General features: G+C 41.3%; 1 protein-coding gene across 1 annotated transcript in view; it reads right to left on the bottom strand.

The window, feature by feature from the left end:
• The window catches only part of SH3GL2 (SH3 domain containing GRB2 like 2, endophilin A1), a 143,789-nt gene that overhangs the window by 25,139 nt on the left and 96,574 nt on the right, over positions 1-22,076 (bottom strand). Inside the window, exons 2-3 of the mRNA XM_050945447.1 lie at positions 6,016-6,084; positions 2,241-2,313 (exon numbers count right to left, since the gene is read on the bottom strand). Coding sequence (XP_050801404.1) covers positions 2,241-2,313; positions 6,016-6,084 — 142 coding nt within the window. The remainder of the gene's footprint in view (positions 1-2,240; positions 2,314-6,015; positions 6,085-22,076) is intronic.

Raw genomic sequence — 22,076 nt, forward strand, 5'->3', positions numbered from 1 at the left:
TCAGCTCTCTCAAGCAACTGCTTCAGCTCTCTTATAAAGGAACTAGCTGCTTGTGGTTCTCCCCCCTTGCCAGGTGTCTCTGGTTAGTTCATCAGGCAAGCCTACCAGGTTTCACGTCTCCTGCTGCCATCTTCCGCTCACTCCCTTTTCTCTCTCATAGTGCTCAGAACCCCATCAAATTTCAATGGGAACAGGGTGCTGAAGTCCCTTTGGTTCCTCTGAAAATTTGAGCCATAACTGAGATTGAAAACAGCCAGATAAGAGCAACAAAGATGGTTTACATATGAAAGGAGAGGCAAAAATTAGGATTATTCAGTCTTGAAAGAAAGGAAGAGTTAGGTGGATTGATTTAAAGGTAAAGTTCAAAGGGTTTGGCTTTTCAAATTTGTTTGTTTTAAATCTCCAAGATTCCAAAAGTTGATAAATAATATGTAGCCATTGCTCGCAAATATACTGAGTGCTGTATATGAACAAAAAATTACCCTAAAGTATTTGCTGCCTTGCTAAGGGCCCGAGATACAAACCCTTCAGTCTCAATGGAAGTCTTTCTACTGACTTCACTGGGCTTTGGATCAGGCTGTAAGGATACCTTTACACAGGAACAAAAGACCTGCAGCATGGCCACAGCTGGCCCAGGCCAGCTAACTTAGGCTCTGGGGCTAAAAATTGTCATAGATGTTGTTGGAGCCCAAGTTCTGGGACCCTCCATCCTCGCAGTGTCCCAGAACTTGGGCTCCAGCCTGAGCCCAAACGTCTACACAGCAGTTTTTCAGTCCTGGAGTCTGGCCCCATGAGCCTGAGTCAGCTGACCTAGGCCAGCACTGTTTTTTTAAATCCCTGTGTAGACGTCCCCTGGACAATGAAAAATGTAGAACTGTATAGTTCCAGGTTTCTCTGTCAACCCAGGCTTGAAATAACTTTCTCATTCTAAACCCCTATCTTGATTTCCCTCACATAGTATTTCTGATGCCACTCACAAGGTATCAAATATCAAAGGGGTAGCTGTGTTAGTCTGGATCTGTAAAAGCAGCAAAGAATCCTGTGGCACCTTATAGACTAACAGACGTTAGTCTATAAGGTGCCACAGGATTCTTTGCTTTACTCACAAGATAGGAGTCTCAGGTTCTTTTTGGGAAGGTAATTTTATTAAAATACTTTACAGTAACACTCACTCAGTGGGTAGCATTAGATTATAACTCAGGTTACATGGGTTCTAGTCCCAGCTTTACCACTGTATGACTCTCAGCAAATTACTTTCCCTCCCTGTGCCTAAGTTTTTCTATCTATAAAAAGGAGAAAATGATTTATGGATAAAGCTCTGTGAGATTTACTGATGAAACATGTTCTGTAAGAGGTAGGCATGATCATCATCTCCTTTTTTGGAGTCTTATAATCAAGTTTTTAACTTTCAGCAAAACCTTTTCAGTTCACTTTTAAGATCATAATGCAAAAATTAATCAGTCTGTACTTTCTACATTGTCCCATAACATGAGAGTGGAGGATAAGTGAATTTAATAATAATCAAATCTCATGCGCAGACACTGCAGTAGCCAGGAGAAAGCATCTGCAATGAAATCGATACAACAGATTAACCTTCCTGGGCAACCTCCTTTCTTAAACAACTAGCCAAAGCATCCTGAAATGTATTGAGTGCAACTCTATTTCATCTGTTTTAGGAAATGACCTCGGTTAAACAAGTAATTTTTGTAAGGTCTTTGAACGGTCACATGAGATAGACTTCACCAAGCTCAGCTGAAAATTCAAGACCACTTCTTCACTCACATTTTAACTCTCAGTGTACCCTACACTGATTAATTGCTGGCTACTGGGAAGTATAGAAAACAATACTTTATAATTTGATATGGATGGCTGTAATTCTGAATAATCTGATGTTATTATTGGCACAGCTGGCCTTGGTACTACAGAAACCATCAATACCACCTGATCTCATTGAATGTATTTCACTCCAACGTAACTCCATTAACTTTGTGTTAATCCTAATTGACGCCAGCATAACTGAGACCAGAATCAAGCCATGTATGTGCAAGACAGACACATACACATGATACACTGAAACATACTCCACCGGAATATACAAAAAAAAAACTAGTTCCCAAGAGAAGGGTAGTTAAGTAGTTACAGTGGCAAAGGCTACTGACAAAGTATCCTCTAAACTAGAACAACCAAGAAAAGGTAAATATCTTTAAAGCATTCTGTGATTCACTTAGAAGTTTCATTACCTGGGTTGGGCTGAAGATATTCTACTGTCTTCGTCATTATTTCCATCACAGCCCTGCTGGTGACATCTACTTTCTGAAGTTAAAATGAGAAGAATATAAAAAGAAGAGAAAAACAAGATAGACAAAAGTGAAATTTTGAAGAAAATTCATTTTTCTTCTTAGGTTTATTCCCCTGAGGGTTCTCGTTGGGGAAGGTGAGTGACAAGTGCAGCAATGGTGCTGGGCAGAGTGATGATCAGCTAACATACCTGGTGAACTGTTATATTGCACAAACAAGCCATCTTCTGAGTTGGAGCAGAACCACATGTTTGTAGGCCCTGGTTCCCAAGGAGATTTCAAACCCTAAGCAGCAATGAGTGCAGAGCAGTGGTACAAGGAGAAAAGAGATCATTTTCTTCAAGGGAGAGCTGGCCATGGTAATCCATACCTCCCTGCTGGACTACTAGTTTCTCTATGTCTGACCATTTAGCTCCCTGCAGTTGGTCTCCTGAGAGAGCCTGATTGATGAGCTGCTATCACACCAGGACATCATACCCTGCACAGGCTTCCCAGCCAAATTCCTCTTTTTTCTAGCTAGTGATGCCAGACTCAGATACCACTCCTCATTTTACAGTCAGCTGAACAATCTGCCTGTGGAGATGAACTGACATCATATTACATAAATCCAGAAAAACATGCTGCCCATCTTTAGAATCAGCTGACATGTTCTCACTTGAACGATGGCAGAAATGTGTTATTGTGCAAAGGTCCTGCAGCGGCAATATAACCTCAACATATTAGCTGCTGTAAGAAGTCTGCCATGTACTTGGGTTTTCGTGGCTCTTTGGATAAGAGCAGGAAGTTATCCTGAGTAGTCTCACTTTCTTTTCACAAAAGCAGCAATTCACAAACTACCAATATATTTATTTTGACTTTATAAATACACCTGTAACACAACAAAGAACAAACAATAGGTCATGCTGAAAAACATCTCAGAAATACCTCTCCCCAGCATGCTTTCACCTTCACAGTTATGTTGAGACTCTGGCTTTGTTTCCAAGAGTATATATTTGAATTTGGTTCATAGTAAACTTTTCTGTTATAATTGCTTATATTTTTGGGGTCGGTGAGTTCTCATGTACCTTTTTGATATCTGTTCTTGAACCCATTTTCTTTTTTAAAAAACTCAACTGTTTTTAATGTGATGGGAGCATTTTCTAATTGTATCTTCTCCATAAGCTTTTCAATAAAGTTATATTGGGGAAAATGTGTGTAACTATATTTTATATGTTTAAAGAAATACTTATTTTATAATTTATTTATTTAACAAGAAGAAAAGAACAGTTTCAGATCCCAGATCTGTAAGGGCCAGATGGATTTGATTCTGAGCATCCTTAACACCCACTGACTTCCTTGGTGTTCCAGGTACTCAGCGCTTGCCAGGGGCTACACAACACCTCTAAAGATCTGGTCCAAAGAGAAATATGTTGCTCTTAGTCTGCTTCCGTTGATCTGTGGCTCTCTATTATGTATTGTGCATGCTGCACTTATGCAATTACCTTGCTGTATTTCTCTACAGTGAGCTTCTCCTCAGGGCCGCCCAGAGAGGGGGGCAAGTGGGGCAATTTGCCGCAGGGGCCCCCATGAGAGTTTTTCGGGGCCCCTGGAGCGGGATCCTTCACTTGGCCCAGGGGCCCTGGAAAACTCTCTCGAGGCCCGGGCCTCCGAAGCTTCTTCCGCTCCCCGTCTTTGCTGGCGGGGGGTCCTTCCGCCCCCCACCGGCGAATTACCGCCGAAGCGGGACCCGCCACCAAAGTGCAGCCGGGTCTTTGGCAGTAATTCGGTGGCAGGGGGCCCTTCTGTTCCGGGACCCACTGCTGAAGTGCCCCGAAGACCCACACTTTGGAGGCGGGTCAAGCTTCCGCGGTAATTCAGCGATGGGGAGCCCCTGCCATGGGTTTTCGGGGCACTTCAGTGGCAGGTCCCGGAGTGGAAGGACTCCCCACCACCTAATTCCCGTTGAAGTGGAGGCCCCCCGCCGCCGAAGACCCTAGACCCCCGCCTGGGTGGCCCTGCTTCTCCTACAGTATATCTTCTGTCCTGCGGAGTGAATTTCTCCAAACAGTACATTTTTATTTTAAAAAATAACACCTGAGATGAGCTAGTCACAGCTTCCTCTGCCTGCTCTCCCTCTCATTTTATCTTGTCTTTATTATCTGCCAGCTCTGGCTCCCTCCCAGTAGCAAGGGGCAGCAGGGAACTGGTGGCTCAGAGTAACAGGAGTAGCTGAACTTCGTGGTACCAAGCCCAGAAGTGGCTCTGTATTGAAGAGCTGAGTAGCAGAGGCTGTAAAGCAGGCAGGGACTGTGCATCAGGGGACAGAATACTTCCAGTGTTTACTGAAGGGCTGGAAGCAGGTATCTTGGATAACGAAGAAAGACAGGAGAGGAGTTTTCTCTGCTCCAATCCTTCACTTTAGCAGTCTCAAAAAGAATAATCTCATCCTCACATTACTAAGGCATGGCTACACTTGCAAGTTAAAGCACATTAAAGCAGCCCCGTGTGCTCTAACTCACGATGCGTCCACACTGGCAAGGCACATAGAGCACCCGGACTCTGCGGCTAGAGCGCTCCTGGTACTCCACTTTGGCGAGTGGAATAACATTTGATGCACCCCTGCTGGAGCGCCGCCGAGCCTGTGTTGACACCTCAGTCTGTTAATGCACTCTGATCGGCCTCCAGAAGTGTCCCACAATGCCTATTCTAGCCACTCTGGTCACCACTTCTCTACTGCCCTGCCCTCAGGTGACCAACCATGAGTCCTACCCTTTAAATTCTCTGGGAATTTTGAAAATCCCCTTCTTGTTTGCTCAGCCAGGCATGGAGTGCTCTCAGCGCATCCTTCCAGGTGACCATGCCTTCACGTGCCAGGTGATCCCCAGTATGGAGCAATGGACCTCATCAGTGTTTGTTTTCAATAAATGAATTTTCTTTCCAATAGATGGATTTTTTGCCTTTGAAAACATTCTTTGTTATTGCATAAAGTAAAAGATACCTTAAGCCCAGGAAAGCAAGGAATTGCAAATCAGCGTAGCAAACACAGATTCCTACTAACATTGGAACCACTGCAGGGCACCAGACTTTCCTCATGACTTTCACCATTCCTGCCCAGCTAAGCCTTCTTTCAGTTAGCTCCCTGCTCTCAGCTCCTCCTCCAGGTGCAGTCTGTAGAGTCAATTATACCCACACAGTATTGTGCTCCCTTTTCTTCCAGGAGGGATTCACAGCCATGGGAAGGCAGGTGCTGTTGTCACTTTCAGCATCTGTGAAGTTTCTGATGGGGGGAGGCATCTCTTAACTGAAGCTCTAGATCCAAAGGAGCCCTTTCCAGTGAAGGCTGCTCGGGGGATGCTCTGAAATTGCAAATATCCTAAGCATCTTGGACACATTCTTTTCTCAGCCAGCTCTGCTTCTTTTGACTGGCCTCAGTGAGCTGAGGATTGTGGAATCTTTGTGCCATAAGAATATCCATCCATCCAGGCAAACTCTCTGCTTCCAGGGGTCTACTACAGTGGATTAACTCATGGCTAAATTGAGGCCAATATCACTGATCTCTGTAATATTTGCTTTTTTATATTTCTCGATTAGCAAATAAAAGGGGCTAACAGACCATAAGTGCAACTGTGCTGGATAATGATTTAGGAATATAAGTCAGGAGACTTGTGCTGCTAAGTCACTTATCTTTCTATGGTGGGATTTAAAAAAATAAACAACTAATATTTATGTTCAGACTTACCCTCTCCATTTCTTTGAAGTCATCATCTAGCTTAGTTCCTTCTGCACCTCCAACCTTCTCACTCACTTTCTGTGGATTAAAAACAAAAAGGTAAAATCAGTGATGACTGAAGATCTACCCAGAATTCTCATATATACAGTGGTTTCCACTGCAGAGGTATTTTAATGTAAGAAACTAGCTGGTAGTGTGACTGGATGCATCAGCCATTCACTTCTGCAGATCTGAGTTTAAATATGACCTATGTCAGGAACGAAAAATAGCTTTGTGGTCTATTCTCTTAGGCCTCAATCCTACATTGCTGTCAATAGGACTGCATATAGCACGTGAAATGAAGCACACACAGAAGTCTTTGCAGGATTGGGGCTCTATTCCTTTACATCTGGGGGGGATGAACCCAAGATCTCAAAGAACAAGTCTTTACTGCTTGAACTAAAGGACCATATCCATTACCTCTGAGCAGAATCAGCCTCACAATCGCCTATATGTGCTCTAGCTACTTGAGGGGGACAAACAGACACACAGTGTGTTAGGATGGGTTGCACACTCCCCCTGGAAAGGGTTGCTCCTCCTGACCTTCAATTGCATACTTGGCTGAAGCCAGAACTCAGACTCGTATCATTACGAATCAAATTTACACCCCAATTTTTCCCTAAATAAAAGAAACATCCATAAAAAGAAATCATTCTCATACCACGTATGGGCTTGTAGTAAGTACATGAACAAACACTTCGTATCAGAAAGCAGTGATGGTCATATGAGCTTTGAATAAATATAGTAAACTCGATGAAATTTCAGTTGAAATAAGGAATAAAGTGAATTCCGGTGACATAGCTTTGACAAGTCTTCATTTCTCACAAAATGTTCAGTGTGGAGATGATTTTGAAATGATTTTGTGCTATCCTTTCATTTTCCTGAATCATGCTGGAACATATTAAATTAGAGCTTCCCTTTCTCATCAACAATACTAATGATAATGGATTGTATTGATGACCGTTATACAGCACCAGTGACCATGAATATGTAGGAAACTCCTACTACAAGACAGGCCCAACAAAGAAAGTAACAGACCACCACTAGCCGTCACCAACAGCCCCTCAACTAAAACCTCTCCAGCGCATCATCAAGGATCTACAACCTATCCTGAAGGACGATCCCTCACTCTCACAGACCTTGGGAGACAGACCAGTCCTTGCTTACAGACAGCCCTCCAACCTGAAGCAAATACTTACCAGCAACCAGACACCACACAACAAAAATACCAACCCATGAACCAAAGCCTGCAACAAATCCTGGTGCCAACTCTGTCCGCATATCTATACAAGGGACACCATCATAGGACCTAACCACATCAGTCACACCATCAGGGGGCTCGTTCACCTGCACATCTACCAATGTGATGTATGTCATCATGTGCCAGCAATGCCCCTCTGCCATGTACATTGGCCAAACCGGACAGTCTCTAGCAAAAAAATAAATGGACACAAATCTGACATCAGCAATTACAACATTCAAAAACCAGTAGGAGAACACTTCAACCTCCCTGGTCACTCAGTAACAGACTTAAAAGTGGCATTTCTTCAACAAAAAAACCCTTCAAAAACCAGATTCCAATGTGAAACTGCAGAACTGGAATTAATTTGCAAACTGGACACCATCAAATTAGGCCTGAATAAAAACTGGGAGTGGATGGGTCATTACAAAACCTAATTTTACCATACTAATTTCCCCCTACTGTTACACCTTCTCGTCAACTACAAAATTGATTTTTCCTCCCTTGGTATTCTACTGTTAATTGAATTGTCTTGTTAGACTGATCCCCCACTTGGTAAGGCAACTCCCATCTTTTCATGTACTGTGTATATATATACAGTGCTTCAAGGTGTGTGTGTGTGTGTATATACACCTGCTACTATATTTTCCACTGCATGCATCTGATGAAGTGAGTTCTAGCCCATGAAAGCTTATGCCCAAATAAATGTGTTAAGTCTCTAAGGTGCCACAAGTACTCCTTGTTGTTTTTGCTGACACAGACTAACACGGCTACCACTCAGAAACCTGTAATAGCACTGTTAGTCACAATGGGCCAAATTTATGCCTGGTGTAGCTCACAGAAGTCAATTAGATGGATTTGACCCATTGCCTGTTCTCATCATACACTGTCTGCATTTGTCATAATAAATTACACACTACTTTCAGTTTTTCACTGTGATTTGTAATTCATTATACTGTACATCATTTAATTGTACATATTCTTCTATGAGTCTGATTCGGATCGCTCTTACACTTGTTTTATATCAGTATAACTACTGAGTTCAGTAAAGTTACTCCTGTTATACAAGTGTAAGTGAAGTCAGAATAACACTTGTGTTTCCACTTGGTTTCAACTTTTTGGCTAGCTTGGCAAGCAGAGGGAGACCTCAGGGGAGGTGCAGTCTGGCATTTTACTGTTTCATAGGACAGGGGCACAAATCCCTCTTTCTATGCTTGCCTGTGGTGAACAAGATCCAGAAATGTGATTAATCTCATCAAGTTCATTCATTCTTGTAAATCTGCAGTGCTGCAAGGTACCCACACTTGAGCACTTACTAATACAGAGCCATTGCACACACATTACCTGCCAAATAGGAAATAGTTGTAGCTGCTCTTTGTTTATTGTGACAGGTTGGATCACAGAGCCGCCTTTGGGAAGTGCCAACTGATGTGCCAATACTACTTCTACCCTTGTTTTCCCTGCCAGCTTGAGACTCCAGCACCCAGTTTTGCTGAGCCAGACATGCTAGTCTGCTCCACTACAGACTTGGACTCTGAACCATGTGCCCCAAAGCAGACTTAACTGAAAGCAACTTACAGAAGTGTTCCTGTCTTTAACTCTCAGATGCTCAACTCCCAATGGGGTCTAAACCCCAAATAAATCCTTTTTACCTTGAATAAAGCTTATACAGGGTAAACTCATTAATTGTTTGCCCTCTATAACACTGATAGAGAGAGATGCACAGCTGTTTGCCCCCCTCCCAGTATTAATACATACTCTGGGTTAATTAATAAGTAAAAAGTGGTTTTATTAAATACAGAACGTAAGATTTAAGTGGTTCCAAGTAGTGATAGACAGAACAGAGTGAATTACCAAGCAAAATAAAATAAAACATGCAGGTCTATGTCTAATACAGTAATAAAACTGAATACAGATAAAATCTCACCCTCAGAGATGTTTCAATGAGTTTCTTTCACAGACTGGTTGCTTTCCTAGTCTGGGCACAATCCTTTCCTCTGGTACAGCCCTTGTTCCAGCTCAGGTGGTAGTTAGGGGATTTCTCATGATGGCTCCTCCTTTCTTCTGTGCCACCCACTTACATAGCTTTTGCAAAAGGTGGGAATCCTTTGTCCCTTTCTGGGTTCCCACCTCTCCTTCTCAATGGAAAAGCACCAGATTAAAGATGGATTTCAGTTCAAGTGACATGATCACATGTCACTGTAAGACTTCACTACTCACTTGCCAGCACACATGTATACAGGAAGACTTACAAGTAAAACAGAGCCATCTGCAGCCAATTGTCCTGGTTGATGGGAGTCATCAAGATTCCAAACCACCATTAATGGCCCACACTTTGCATAATTACAATAGGCCCTCAGAGTTATATTTTATATTTCTAGTCTCAGATACAAGAGTGGTACATTTATACAAATAGGATGATCACACTCAGTAGATTATACGCTTTGTAATGATACCTTACAAGAGACCTTTTGCATGAAGCATATTCCAGTTACATTATATTCATACTCATCAGCATACTTTCATAAAATCAGAGTGCAACATCACAGTTGTCAACTCCTCATTGAGTAGTATCCAAAACCCAACTAGTACAGCTTCATTCAGCTGTGTTAATCATGCACCAATACTAGGTGGCATGCACCAAAAAAAAGAGGAAGCGCTTTACTTATCTCATTACCCCAATAAAGACTGGATTAGCAGAGCTGAAAAGCTTCTGTTCAGACACACTCCTGATGTCACTCTGAATACAGATGAATCTGTGTGGTCTGCACTACTGAATCAACATGAGCAGGCACTCAAAGAAGAAAAATGGTTACTTACCTTTTTGTAACTGCTGTTCTTCGAGATATCTTAGAATCATGGAAGATTAGGGTTGGAAGAGACCTCAGGAGGTCATCTAGCTCAAAGCAGGACCAACACCAACTAAATCATCCCAGGCAGGGCTTTGTCAAGCCAGGCCTTAGAGGTTTTTAAGGATGGAGATTCCATCACCTCCGTAGGTAACCCATTTCTGTGCTTCACCATTCTCCTAGTGAAATAGTGTTTCCTAATATCCAACCTAGACCTCCCCCACTGCAACTTGAGACCATTGCTCCTTGTTTTGTCATCTGCCACCACTGAGAACAGCCTAGTTCCATCCTCTTTGGAACCCCCCTTGAGGTAGTGAAGGCTGCTATCAAATCCCCCCTCAGTCTTCTCTTCTGCAAACTAAACAGGTCCCATAAGTAATGTGCCCCAGCCCCCTGATCATTTTCATTGCCCTCCACTGGATTCTCTCCAATTTGGCCACATCCTTTCTGTAGTGGATGCAGTACTCCAGATGTAGCCTCACCAGTCCTGAATAGAGGGGAATATGCAGCCGAATATGCCGTTAGTCTTCTTAGCAACAAGGACACACTGCTGACTCATTCAGCTTCCTATCCCCAGGTCCTTTTCTGCAGAACTGATGCTTAGCCAGTTGATCCCCAGCCTGTAGTGGTGCATGGGATTCTTCTGTCCTAAGTGCAGGAATACTTGTTGAACCTCATCATATTTCTTTTGGCCCAATCCTCCAATTTGTCTAGGTCACTCTGGACCCTATCCCTACCCTCCAGCATATCTACCTCTCCCCCCAAGCTTAGTGTTATCTGCAAGCTTGCTGAGGATGCAATCCATCCCATCATCCAGATCATTAATAAAGATGTTGAACAAAATTGGACGGACCCATGGGGCACTCTGCTTGATACCGGCTGCCAGCTAGACATCGACCATTGATCACTACCTGTTGAGCCCGACAATCTAGCCAGCTTTCTATCCACCTTATAGTCCATTCATCCAATCCATACTTTTTAAACTTTTAAGTCATCATCTGACACTGATAGCAACTTAACACACAAAAGCTAATCCTCAGTCAGCCTGATCAGCAATGCACCTTTGAATTCATCAATACACAATTATCAAGATATACATAGTTTTTGATAGAAGTACTGTGGTATTTTTCTTGCATTTGAGAAAATCTATTGAAAAAGCCTTGTCAAAATAACAGGCCCAAATTGTAGGAGGAAATAATTCTCCCCCAAGCACATCTTACAAAGATTTAGTCCCACATTTTGGAATGTAAATATCCTGCAATCTGCAGTAATGTATATTTGCAGGGAATTTTAACCTACACAGATCCCTTTGTGGGATTTTGCTAAAGAAGTTTGGTGAAACCTAAAAAGCCAATGCAAATTTCCCTAAGAATTCCATAAACACTGAGAAAATTTTGTTCTGAGTAAGAAAATAACCAGAACACTTAATGCACAGTGGGATAGAGTTACAAATGTACAAGTTCCGATACCAAACTTGCGGGGGATGCTTGGGGGAAGGCCTTTGCAGGCTCACAAGGCTATCTAGAGCCATAACTGTCCATGTGCACACACACTCAATGAACACATTAAGCAAATGCAATTGTGCCTTTGCAAATCAGGCTCAATATTCCTCCCTAGGTTTCAGAACCTTTAATTTGTCATAAAAAGAAACTCCCTTGGTTTCCAGAGAAGGAACATATGGATGAAGGAATATTAAATATTATACTCCATCTGCATGAGGCGCTGTTTAGCTGTCTAACCTAATAATGCAGGGGAAATTATCCCAACCCCCAAAATCACAAGTCTTGATTCTGTCTCTTACATGGCAGCTACTTGTTTTAGAACACTGTGTTTGACTTAGTTTCTTAAGGCAATTAAGCGGAGCTGCAGAGGAATGAGTCATACAAGAATGTGATCAGTTTAAAATGTATGAAAGATTCTTTGCCAGAATGGAGCTGTCCTTGTGCAAGTTCAAATCTAGAGAAAATCCCAGATTAGCTGGGACTGAAAGGCTGAAAGCCCTGGCATCCAGGGGCGGCTCTAGGAATTTTGCCATCCCATGCATGGCAGGCAGGCTGCCTCTGTGGTTTGCCTACGGATGGAGGGGAGGAGCAGGGGGGAGGTCCGCCGAAGCTGTGGGACCAGCGGACCCTCCGCAGGCATGTCTGCGGGAGGTCCGCCGAAGCCGCGGGACCAGCGGACCCTCTGCAGGCAAGCCACCAGAGGCAGCCTGCCTCCCGCCCTCATGGTGCCGGCAGAGCGCCCCCTGCAGCTTGCCGCCCCAAGCACGCACTTGGCATGCTGGGGCTTGGAGCCGCCCCTGCTGGCATCTGTCACAATGCTGACTGCAGGCTGCTGATGTACTGAGGAACACAGAGGTTTCACTGCTGGCAGCTTATCAAGGTGATTGGCATTTGATTAAACAGTTAAAATGAATTTCTTTTCAAAGCATTATAGAAAACCTGCCTGTATAGAATTCCTACACAGAAATCTAATTTTTAAGACAATACTAAAAAGGAACAGTATACTACAGCAAGGAGTGTTTCCAAGCTGTCAGATCAAGGCATTGGCTGTTCTCAAACTCAGGACCAAGTTTTGCCACTGAGTTTTGTAATTTGTGCTGTGGCTCTGTATAGCTTTTGTTGTCACTTGGGGCATGTCTACACTACAAAATTAAATAGACATAGCTTACAATGGCATACAGCCACCACAGTAATGACATCACTTGTGAATATCTACACCTCGTTCTTTGTGTTGGCAGTGCACATCATCACCAGGAACGCTTACACCGATTGAATGGTCAGTGTGGAACATTGTAGGCTGGCGTCTGAAAGCCCACAACAGTTGACGTAAGCAACACAGTGTCTACACTGATGCTGCATCAACCTAACTACATTGACTCTATGCCACTTGTGGAGGGGGTGTTATTAAGTCGGCGTAGTGGGCGAGTTACGTCGGTCGGAGCGAAATTTTAGCGTAGACACTTACAGTTAGGTCGACGCAAGGCTGCTTACATTGACCTCTTTCTGTAGCATAGACCAGGGCTTACTCTGTTTGACTTATACTGATATAGGTCTGTAGTGTAACTGAAGCTAGGTCTACAACTATGCTGCCCAGAGCAACGTATTTATACCGACCTAACCCCCGGTGTACACAGCACTATGTCGATGGGAGAGCTTTTTAAGGCACTCAGGGTTACAGGACAAGCAGTGACAGTCTCTCACTAGTCTGGGTTGAACCCAAAAACATCACAGCCTGATTCACCTCTCATTTACAACAACGGATCTTCAATAGAGTTATTTTTGTTGTATAAATGTACCAAGGAGAGGTGTAAGGACTTTGTGTGTGTATGTGAGAGGGATTTTACATTGCAAAAGTTTAAAAAAAACCTTCCCAATTAGGGAACTACCCTACCAAACATAGTAAGAGGACCAAAAAAGCGTCACCAAGGGTAAACAACAAAGTAAAAGAAGCAGTTAGAGGCAAAAAGTCATGCTTTAAAAAGTGGAAGTTAAATCCTCTTGAGGAAAATAGAAAGAGCAAACACTCTGGTAAGTGAAGTGTAAAAATGTAGTTAGCAAGGCCAAAAAAGAATGTGAACAGCTAGCCAAAACCTCAAAAAGTAACAGCAAAAAAAATTTAAGTACATCAGAAGCAAGAAGCTGCTGAACAACCAGTGGGGCCATTGGACGATCAAGATGCTAAAGGAGCACTCAAGGATGATAAGGCCATTGCAGAGAAATTAAATTAATTCTTTGCATCAGTGTTCATGCATGAGGATGTGAGGGAAATTCCCAGACCTGAGCCATTCTTTAAGGTGACAAATCTGAGGAACTGTCCCAGATTGAGGTATCATTAGAGGAGGTTTTGGAACAAATCGATAAATTAAACAGTAATAAGTCACCAGGAGTATTCACCCAAGAGTTCTCAAGGGACTCAAATGTGAAATTGCAAAAAACTACTAACTGCGGTATGTAACCTATCGTTTAAATCAGCTTCTGTACCAGATGACAGGAGGATAGCTACTGTGATGCCAATTTTTAGATAGGGCTGCAGAGATAACCCTGGCAATTTCAGGCTGGTAAGCCTGACTTCAGTACTGGGCAAATTGGTTGAAACAATAGTAAAGGACAGATTTATCAGACATATAGATGAAAACAGTTTGTTGGGAAAGAGTTAACATGGTTTTAATAAAGGGAAATCATGCCTTACCAATCTACTAGAATTCTCTGAGGGGTCAATAAGCATGTGGACAAGGGCGATCCAGTGGATGTAGTGTACTTAGATTTTCAGAAAGCCTTTGACAAGGTCCCGCACTAACGTCTCTTAAGCAAAGTAAGCTGTCACAGGATAGGAAACAAAGGGTAGGAATAAATGGTTAGTTTTCAGAATGGATAGAGGTAAATAGTGGTGTCCTCCCCAGGGGTCTGTACTGGGACCAGTACTGTTCAACATATTCATAAATGATCTGGAGAAAGGGATAAATAGTGAGGTGGCAAAATTTGCAGATCATAACTATCTTGAGTAGTTTTGTAAGTTCAAAGCAGACTGCAAAGAGTTACAAGGTGATCTCATAAAACTGGGTGACTTACCAAAAAAATGGCAGATGATATTCAGTGTTGATAAATGCAAAGCAATGCACAGTGGAAAACAATCCCAACTATACATATAAAATGATGGGGTCTAAATTAGGATAGTTCTCTGAAAACATCTACTCAATGTTCAGTGGCAGTCAAAAAGGCTAACAGAATGTTGAGAATCAAAGAAAGAGAGATAGAAAATATCATATTGCCTCTATATAAATCCATGGTATGCCCACATCTTGAATACTGTGTGAAGATCTGGTTGCCTCATCTCAAAAAAGATTTTGGAACTGGAAAAGGTATAGAACAGGGCAACGAAAATTATTAGGAGTATGGAACAGCTTTCATACAAGCAGAGATTCTTAAGGCTGGGACTTTTCAGCTTGGAAAAGAGATGACTAAGGGGGGATAAGATAGAGGTCTATAAAGTAATGACTGGTGTGGAGAAAGTAAATAAGGAATGTTATGAAGGCCAAAACTATAACAGGGTTCAAAAAAGAACTAGAGAAGTTCATGGAGGATAGGTTTGTAGCCAATGATTTTAGTTTATAATCCATTTATTGGGTGATGTTATGATTAATCTATTATATTACATATATTCATTGTATGTTAGAGTTAATTTGTAGGATTATAAAAGTATGAGATTGATCAGTATTTAGAGGAACCAAGTATCAGACTTCAGTAAGACAAGCTGAAATGCAAGAAACCGTAAGCTGAGGCCCGCAAGACTTAAGCTTAGCTATTTTAGGCCTTGAAGACAAGAAATGATGACTTAAACCAATGAACAAGAAATAATCCAATGCTCTACAATTATGGGAAAAGAGATACCAAGTGGTAATATTGCACAAAATTACCCAGAAGATTACTATTAGATCATAAAAATATCGTAAAGGTGCATCTTGTCTCAGACGTGTCTTAACCACGGGATACAGGTTATGCATCAATGCTAATGAGAACAAAGAGAACTTACACAGCCTATAGAAAATTCGGGTCCTTTAAGTTTCCAGGGGACACAGACCAATAAGAGAAAAGAGAGTTGACACTTTTAGGGGGATGTGCCAAATGTAGACAGAATCACTTTATAAAATAGGGATGCTCAGAATGGGAAAATTGAGCTCCCTGTGGGAGACTCCAGCAGTAGTTCTGATGATCAAGCCATGAGAGACCCATCACATCCTAACCCTGTTATTAAGGATGTGAGTATAACTTTTTTTTGTAACTTGTGCATAGGTCTGTATAGAATTTCCATGTGCTTGGGTAATCATAACTTTAACTGTAACGTTAATAAAACTTGTAAAATAGACCAGAATTTGTACTGGTGAATGTATGTGTGGTCATGACCCTTGATCTTTATGTGTTCCTAGAGACTAACTCTGAAGCAAGTAGCGGAAGTGACTTTCACTCTGGTAAGCTTGAAACAGTAGCTGCCAGAGCCGAACCCAAAGTGGTATAACACCACATTACAAAATTAACTTTAAAAGGCTACAGGTCCATCAATGACTATTAGCCAGGATGGGCAAGGAATCAAAACTATGCTCTGAAGTGCCCTAGCTTGTTTCCCATAAGCTGGGAAATGGGTGACAGGGAATTGATCACTTGATGATTACCTGTTCTGTTCAATCCCTCTGAATCACCTGGCATTGGCCACTGTTGGAAGACAGGATACTGGGCTAGATGGACCATTGGTCTGACCCAGTATGGCTGTTCTTATGTTCTACACTGTCAAATAAATAAATAAGCAATTAATCTAGATGTAACTTTTGTGAGGCCAGATGATCAGTTCTGCTTAGCCATTCAAGGACATTGTGATGTTCAGTTTAAATGTTTCATTGCATAGTTAACTGTTGTTAAGACTTAACAAGCTTCTCTCACTGCTAGAGGCCACCAGGAATTATCGAACAACTTAGTTTATTGAAGTGTAATGAGATGTTTGAACTATTCCACAGCACCCTGCTGCACCTAATAAAGGGTTTTTACTTTAGCAACTTTTCCAAATGATAAGGTAAGTGCCAGTTACTCACTGTGCCCATTCAGAAGGAATGCTGATTTTTCAATTACCCATGTCCATCTTCTCAATGGTGAAAGGCCTCTGTAGCTTTGGGGGGATTTTGGAGAAATATTCTGATGCAGTACATGGCATTGCCATTATCTCTGTTCAGTAGGTTCCATGATTTGGATTCATGCAAATACCAAAGAAAAGAAACCATAGAACTTACTATCTGATCTCTTTGTCCTTACACTTAGAAACAGAAGACTAGAAAGTAGAACTACTTCTCCAAAGCTCAGAGAAAGCAGGCAGCCAGAAAACAAAGACCTTAGACACTCAAATCCCTCCACCCAAAGTTGAAAAAATCCGGTTTCCTGATTGGTCCTCTGGTCAGGTGCTTCAGGTGAAAGAGACATTAACCCTTAGCTATCTGTTTATGACACGCCCCCCAAATTGCAGACAGTGGGGAAGCTCACTGGCGGCCAGAAGCTAGTTAGGTTTTGCTTCACTCAGAATTGCAAGACCTCAATGGTTTAGGAGCCTAAGTCTCATTTTCAAAAGTGACTTAGGCACTAGGCTCCTAAATCCCATTGACTTTCATCTGGGCCTAAATCTCTCTGTCCCTCAGTAGTCATGATACTTTCCTTGTTTGTTTACACTGAGAGCTCTTCAGGGCAGGGACTGGATGTCTAAGTGCTATCATGATACAAATAATTAATAACCCAGTTCTAAGCTTATGCAGTACACATACTATATGTAGTATTTTAAAATCAATTTCCATCTTATAATTTTTTTGTAAATTACCAGTTTGTTTACAACATTAAATTTATCTTAACATTTTTGGTTTGGGACAAAGTCTTGGCTTTGTCTCAAACGAGAATGTGCTGGCTGGTTTTAGATAGCAGAAAAAGAATTTAAGCTTAAGAATCCATTTGTAAGGAAAGCAAATCTAAAAAAAAAAAAGATGGAGTTCTGAGTGATTACTGGTGCAAATTAAAAAACTACAGAGCATCTCAGCAAATGTGAAACTGTTGGCATGACAAAACCATCAACACTCAGGAACATTTTCCTGTATGGTTTGCAAATTATCTGCAAAAAACTGGGAAACAGACCTTGTAATTTTAGGGAAAAAACCTGAGTCTTATGATCAGTTTCACATGCATCATAACTTATACTCACACATCTTTTTGTGGCATATGCAAATATGCTGGGACCTAAGTCAGAATCTTTTAACTTAAATATGCATTTGTTATTCATAAACAATGCACCTAGATCCCTAAAATCAATTGTGTTATATAGAAGCAGGAAACAGAACAAATCTTATACTGCAGAAACAAAATGATGTGGATCAGTGCAATTAACTTGCAAGCTATGAAGGAAAATAACAGGCTGTGATGACCTGTGGCAAAATATTTCAGCACAGATGGACACCCCACTGATGACATAAAAGTGCTGCATGTATCACTGCTATGGAAGACAGAGCATGAATTTTTCATTAAGCGTGAATACTTGAACCTCTCAGGATTTATATTCTCCATAAGGAATCCAATTAAACACGGTGTGTACGCAATGCAGTATATTATGCTGTACTATATTCAATACAATCTAATACAATTCTAACAATCCCTGCCAACTTTGTTTTGGTTTATATTCTGTCAAAGTCAATCCTTAAATTCTTGACCTGAATTATTATTATATGTATAATTGTGCCCTTGGAGCTCTATGTATTTACTACTGAGTTTCATTTCTATATTTTAAAAAAATCTTTCCTTAAAGAAGATGAACATAAGCCTCCTTTTTGGTGTAGGTCATTGTCAAACTGACTTTTACTTGTTACTTGCTACTACAGTACAGATAAATGTCACATGGATTTTAAACGTGCTGGTAGTTCTCATGACATGTGAGCTGCAGAGCCTGCTGTTACAAGTAAGCAATGGGAAGACAGACCTATTTGCTGCCTTCAGTCTCATTGATCTAACTTTTGTATTAGGCCAGTTCCAAGTTGGAATTTCAACGGTACATGGCTCCTAAATTAGCCCAGAATAAATATTCAGAGAAGAGAGGGTTTTAAGGGAGCAGGGCATAGCTTTGCAATGCAGAGCCATAAAAGTGCCATCTTAAAATATGTGCACAAGACTAAGCATATATGTTGACTTCACATCTGATAATTTTCAAGCACTGAGTGTTAACATGAATTCTGAATCAAAGTGCTTCATATACTACTGCTTTTTAAAATCCTTTTAAACAGTGGGTTTTTTTAAAATACAAAAGCAAATCTTAGGACCCTCAATTGTATGGCAATTTGATTAAAATACTACGGTAGGCACAATTAAAAATGCAACCTTTGCTGCTACATAGTGATTGTGGTAACTATTGAAAGCACTGGAAGATAACAACAGTAGCACAGTTCAACCAATGATGAATATCAGCTTTTTATAGCACCTGTTGCACCCACTACTTCAGGCACGTATTGCCTAATTCATCCCAATTAAGACCTTGATTCTCAAAAGAATCCCTGTTCTTGAGCACATGCAGAGCTTTAAGCACATAGTTAAATTTCATTGACTTCACAGCTTAAATGGTCTATATTGTCAGAGTTACACAGCAATGAGTTATGTGTTCTCCATACATAGATATTCCTGTAATGCAGTATCTCTGACAAACTATGAAATCACGATAGGTAGAGGATTATAGGAATAATTCTGAAGACATATGTAAAGCATATTGTCTTGTGTAGGAGATTTATTTTTTTAAAGAGCCATTATGCTATTATACAATTTTAGGTATGACGAGAATATTTCTCTGTCAAAGAAAACTACTATACAGAAATAGCAAGAGAATCTATCCCTCACTCCAACACTGCAACCCATACTATTACTTAGAAAACAATTCTTTTTTGCAAGCATTATCTTTGGCAGGTAATTTAAAATGTGATAAAACACATAGATAGCTGTCAAATTTATTTCTCAAACATGAATGTTTGTCAAAATCTGCTATAATTTAATATTATTACATACATTACAACACACTGGAAACTGGTAAATATGCTAGCTTTTCTTCCATCAGTATTAAAGAGATTCTCTTTCAATTTAGGTCATATCACATAGTTTGTTTTGCTTAACTGTCTCTGATTCTGTGATTTGTGCTCTAAATTCTGAACAATATTTTATCCTCAGAAATGAACCTTCCAATTAAGCTCCACATTTCATGTTTCAAGTTCTGAATGCTTAATGAGCAGCATTGTATAATATTCCTTGTGTTAAGAACTCCTCCAGTATCAACAAGGAAAAAAAATAGCAGAATAAACTGATAGGTCCCCAGGACAGGAATATATTTGTGGAAGTCTGTTCTCTTCCCTATCTTATCAGCTTTCACTATTATTCAGTCTTTTCTTCTCCAGCTTACACAAATGTGTAAATATGCACACTACAAGAGGTAGCCCTGGGGAATGAACTCAGGTCTATCATTCACACCGGGAGCACTGCTGAAGTCACAGACCCGCAAGAGCACAGCTAGAAGAGGTATGAACAACAGCAGGATCTCAAAAATGAACTCGGCCATGTTATCATGTTAATTTTGTTATGTAGAGTCCTGCCCCATTCCCACTGTTCTCCCTTCTGAAAAGCCATCTGAGATAGCTTGTACTCACTCTCCAATCCCCACCACTCCCAAATACTGCATCACACGAACAGGGCTGCTATCCTGCCAGTTTCGTTACTGGCTCAGCCACAATGATGTTTTTATTTTTAACTCAGGCCTTAAGAGAGACTGGGAATGGCTGGGTCATTACACTAATTGAATCTATTTCCCTATGTTAAGTTCTCCTCATACTTTCTATGGGTCATCTTAATTATCACTTCAAAAGTATTTTTTCCCCTGCTGACGATAGCTCATCTCAATTGATTAGACTCTTCCTGTTGGTATGCATACTTCCATTTTTTCAAGTTCTCTGTATGTATAAATATCTCCTGTCTGTGTGTTCCATTCTGTGCATCTGAAGAAGTGAGCTGTAGCTCACGAAAGCTCATGCTGAAATAAATTTGTTAGTCTCTAAGGTGCCACAAGTACTCCTGTTCTTTTTGTGGATACAGACTAACACGGCTACTACTCTGAAACCTGGTTTTATTTTTGTTCATAGGGAAGTCAGATGGACCGAGCCTGAAACCATACATGAACAAAAACAACAATACCAGACCTGAAAGAGAGAGAAAACAGAGTCCCTGTCTCTCTGGATGCTTTTTAAAGTATCCCAGAATAGTCCTAGGTTTGAGACAAAATGAAAGCAACCACAATACTCCTGCAAAGCATTTGCACAGAGATCTTTTCACCAGTTAACATTAAGGTAACCGCTGCCCAGGCTCTCCTTGTCCCTACCAGGAGACAACAGAAGACAGTTTATTTTGTAAGAAGTCAAGTATAATTGGGAGGGTTTGAGAGTGGGAGAGTGTTAGGCACTAAACTAATATGATTACTTTGTGGTGCATTTTGTTTTATTTCTAAATATGGGGCAGTAACCCAACCCTAGCCCTAGAATTTTTGCACCCATAGGCAATCAACTTTTCTGTTGGTATTTTACAGCCACCTCCACAGGAGCATAGTCCAAGTCCTGTTTTCCTATTCCACACGCAGAGTTTTACATTAAAGATGCGTACCACAGCTCCCTCCCTTTTCACAAACACCCTAAATCTTAGTTAGAATAATAGAATATCAGGATTGGGAGAGACCTCAGGAGGTCATCTAGTCCAACCCTCTGCTCAAAGCAGGACCAACCCCAACTAAATCATCCCAGCCAGGGCTTTGTCAAGCCGAGCCTTAAAAATCTCTAAGGATCAGGGCTGGGCCACAACATTTTGTGGCTCATCTCTCTTGCTTGGGCCAAAACTTTGAAAGGTCTCAATTCTGCCTTCTTCCTGTTCTACTCTCATGGTACTGCTCTGCTACCTACCCCAATAAAGGAGAACTAACAACTTAAAATGCCTTGTGCAAAAATTTTAAGTAACACAACTTTCAAACGCCTGAACAGCAAATGTAACTTTTCTTGTCTGCACAGTATACACTGGCATATTTATCTCTTTGAATAATCATAGTGGTGCTTTCCGTGCCTTCTTGGTTGCAAAGATTTGAACTGCTTCCTGAAGGTCCACAGTCTGGGCCAGCTCATGCTCTAGTGAGATGGTTACAAGGCCGACCATCCTCTCCTGTGTCATTGTGGAGCATAGATGTGTTTTTATTAACTTCAGTTTGGAGAACTTGCATTCTCCACTGGCAACTCTTACAGGAAGTGTTAGAAGTATTCGCAGAGCAACAAAAGCATTTGGAAAGAGGGTGGTCATCTTATTTGTGCACATATATTCCAGAACCGCCTTTGGAGCCGATCCTGCAGAAATGTATCT

Source organism: Gopherus flavomarginatus, chromosome 3 (assembly GCF_025201925.1).
Source record: "Gopherus flavomarginatus isolate rGopFla2 chromosome 3, rGopFla2.mat.asm, whole genome shotgun sequence".
NCBI classification, from domain to species: domain Eukaryota; kingdom Metazoa; phylum Chordata; order Testudines; family Testudinidae; genus Gopherus; species Gopherus flavomarginatus.